Source organism: Malus domestica, chromosome 14, assembly GCF_042453785.1.
Source record: "Malus domestica chromosome 14, GDT2T_hap1".
Lineage (NCBI taxonomy): Eukaryota > Viridiplantae > Streptophyta > Magnoliopsida > Rosales > Rosaceae > Malus > Malus domestica.
This window is the reverse complement of record NC_091674.1, coordinates 2,206,004-2,209,774: the sequence shown is the minus strand read 5'-3', so window position 1 is coordinate 2,209,774 and position 3,771 is coordinate 2,206,004. Positions and strand designations below refer to the sequence as shown.

General features: G+C 35.9%; 1 protein-coding gene across 1 annotated transcript; it reads right to left on the bottom strand.

The window, feature by feature from the left end:
* Positions 1–814: 814 nt before the first annotated feature.
* On the bottom strand, positions 815–1,384 carry LOC114821039 (NDR1/HIN1-like protein 3). Its single transcript, XM_029092757.2, has one exon. It carries the CDS (start codon positions 1,382–1,384, stop codon positions 815–817), a length of 570 nt encoding a protein of 189 aa, XP_028948590.1.
* Between the last annotated feature and the right edge of the window lie 2,387 nt (positions 1,385–3,771).

The following is a 3,771-nucleotide window of genomic DNA, read 5'->3' as shown; positions in this document are numbered from 1 at the left end:
CGATCCCCACATAACAAAAAGAATTAAAGATTTCAACAAATTGAAATATTGTACCACTGATTGTTGTATACAGATATATATATATATATGTATGTATATATATATATATATGTATGTATATATATATATATGTATGTATGTATTGAAGGAGGCTACAAGCCTACATCTATTACAATTTACATGCATGTATGAATGTACGCATGCTAATATATATGGACTGGTTCTTAAAGTTATTGGAATTTCAACAAAATTGTGTCACTGCTGAATCAAGTAGTTTTCGATATATATATATATAGTTGTGAGAATGTATTTTAGTTATTCATCAAACAATCACGCAAAATGGTGAAAGGGTAGTTTTTGAAGTCGTTAAAGCTTTTCTCTTAAATAATATAGTACAGACAAATAATAATACGTAACAAGTTCTTTAAAAATATTAAGAAACTTTCATTTTCTTTTTTATACGATTGAAAGCGAGGAAGGAAAAATCAAACATGAACCTCTAGTGTAAGAATAAATATTCTTAATCAACTAAGTTATAACACACCGAAAATTACCTTTTTAAACATATGCATATTGGCAAAAGACATATATAGCTGTGTGAAACAAAATGCTACTAATTAAGAGAGCTATCAGCATATCATTGTGTGTGTTACACCACACTGCATGGCGATCGACGTGATGTATGGAATCCACAAAAGAGTTGTTCCTAGCTAGAATGAAGTGTATGGGAAATAAAAACCCTTTTCTTATTAATTTGAGAAACTAAAACACAATCCTCCAAACCATGCATGCACGTACATTAGAAGACAAAAATCTAAGCCTTCTCACACTTGGCAACCTCAAATTTTACAGCAGATTTTCCGTTAGAATTCAAAGGGACCTTCAAGTTGCATGCCATCTTCATATTCTCTTGAATCTTGATTGTAGCATACTTTGCCCAATGCTTGACCTTCAACTTCAAAACGATATCATAAACCGTACTAGTCTTCATCTTTGAAACCTCATCATTCGGAAGAGACATCTTTTGCTCCCCCTTGAACAATGCACTCACCGGATGCTTATCCTTGTGCTCTACCTCGAAGGGGTCGATGCTAACGCTCATTAAACTGTCGTGCTTGTAAGAAGCAACGGCTTCGAATTTCTCGTAGTGGAAGTCCGACCTTTTGTTAGGGTTTTCGACATTTATCGTGACCGCTAAGTTGAATTTGAGGATTTTATCGCTCGTCAAGTTGAATTGGGTCAGAGACGCATCAGTCACCTCGTACTTGATCCCACGTTTAGGGCTGTATTCGCGAACAACGATAACAGCGACGCTGAGGGCAATGATGAAAACTATCATGAGGATGCAACAAAAGCAGCAACATTTTTTCCAATTGCAAGCCATGGTTGATGAAGGAATATTATTTGTATTGCTTAATTATAGAAAGAGTGGAAGATTCTTTCTATATCTGCATCACCGGCACCAACCCCCTCAAAAGATTTGTTCTTCAAGAGGGCTGGAAACTAGAGTGCGAGAATCTGAGTTCTCGTTCAATTCACACGTAGGCCACAGAGGAAAAGAGGGTACAAATGTCGGGTGTGGTGTCTTTATAATGGCTATTGATTAGGCAAGGATAATGTGCAAAATTAGTAAATACATGTATTATATTTGTCTGTATTTTCGAAAACTCCGCGTTAATCCAGTGTTCGTAAATTTAAGAACACCAACTTTTGAGGCCAGCCGCACACAACTGAGTTTTGATTAATGCGGTTTAAAATTTTTGCAAAAATAATAAATAAAAAAATGAAAAATTTCAAGCCAGGAATGTAACAATTACTAATTATAAAATGTTATATGAAGACTTAGATTTAGTCAAGTTAGTTAGAGTATTGTATTCTTTGTATTTAATTTCTGAGATGAATCTTCAATTGGTTTCAAGGGATATCTCATTTTATCGAACAATTACTAGAATGTGATAGATTCTTTATTACGCATTCATATATCTCCATACTCATCTACATGAACCCAAGCAACACATTGTCAGCCATGCAAAGGAGTGAGGGCTTTGGTATAAAGTCAAAGTTTATATCTATAAGCACACGATATCCAATGATGCCTTAGGTCTAAGAATTGCTTGCATGCTACAATCCAAAGCTTTGTAACGTTTGACATGTGATAAACATCCACACGTTTAAGCTTCTCAGGCAGTCGGTGTTCAGTAAACTTGTTCAACAGACAAGCACTGTATATCCACCACATGTCAAACACACGTAGCACGAGACCAAGATAACTTTAATGCGATGTACATTGATCTTACCGGATAGTCAATGTTCATTTGACATTCTAAACAACTGGAACTTTGTTTAAGGATTTTTTTTAAAATTTTTTTTTGTAGAACATTGCTTCCATATCTTAAATCTTACGACCTCATATAATATCTCTATAATATAAAACCAATAATCGTGAATGAATAATACTTGCTTTTTTATTAATTAATTGATTAATATGGAGTTGTTACATAATATCCAATATTACAAAATTGGCTTTTAGAGCACAACTGCAACACTGCATTGATAGTAGGAGAGACTTTGCATGAGCTTGTAAATAAGTTGAGCTACTCCAAATAATTGTTAATTGATTTTATGGTTGAACCTCAACTTTTTGCATGTGTCGTGGTTTGCTATTAATTTTAAAATAATAAGAAGTAAGGAAAAAAGTAGTCATACCAATATAATAAAGAATTTTTTTTCCCTAATTTGGGAAACAAAAAATTCCTACATACCTTTGTAGACATCGAAATTTCGGTAAATAAATGTTGACCGATAAATCAAAGTGTCAACGCTCATGTATTACATAAATTTTACACGTAGCGTGTGACTCAACGAAAATTGAAATGAGTTGGAAAAGTCATCAACTAGGACACGTGTCAACACCTGGCAGAAACGACTTATTTCATCTGGAATATTATATTCAAAATTAGGCCTTGGAAAATTCTATAAATACAAACCCATTTCATTCATTTGAGGGGGGAGAGGGACCAATTCATATTACACCTTGAAGCTCTAAAGCTCTGAAACTCCGAAGCTCTCAAGCATCTAGGTTCCCGAAGAATCAAGAAAGCCTTCTTCGTTCTTCGTTCATCGTTCTTCCCAGATCAAGCCCCAACGGCCCTTTGGATCAACAATCATCCACCAATTCAAGATCAAGCCCCGACGGCCCTTGGATCAACCATCCACCAATTCAAGATCAAGCCCCGACGGCCCTTGAAGAAAGCACCATCGTTCATCATCCGTTCATCCAAGATCAACCCCCGACGGCCCTTGGATCAACAAACATTAACAAATCCACACATCCAACCGTTCTTCAAGATCAAGCCCAAAAGCCCTTAAAGATCCGTTCATCACTGTTCTTCAAGATCAAGCCCAAAAGCCCTTGGAGATCCGTTCATCATTGTTCTTCAAAGATCAAGCCCAAAAGCCCCTTTGAAGATCCGCTCAAATCCACCTTCAAGATCAAGTCCACGGCCCTTGAAGAACGTTCATCCTTAGATCAAGCCCAACGGCCCTTTGGATCAATCGCACATCCACAAATCAACACCTTACGGAGATCGAATCAGAGGATCAAAATAGAGAGAGATTGTAACCCAAAATCATCAAATACAAATATTTGTTTGTGCACGTTGTTCTTGTCTCTTTCGTTTCAGGAATTTTCCATGTTCACAACCTTGTCTTGAAATAACAAGCGATCGATACAAAAAAGATAATCTAATGTAAACTAAACGTGAAACAAAT

What these genes read in the sequence shown, in the direction of transcription:
- LOC114821039 (XM_029092757.2), bottom strand. Translation starts at nt 1,384, where the DNA reads ATGGCTTGCAATTGGAAAAAATGTTGCTGCTTTTGTTGCATCCTCATG.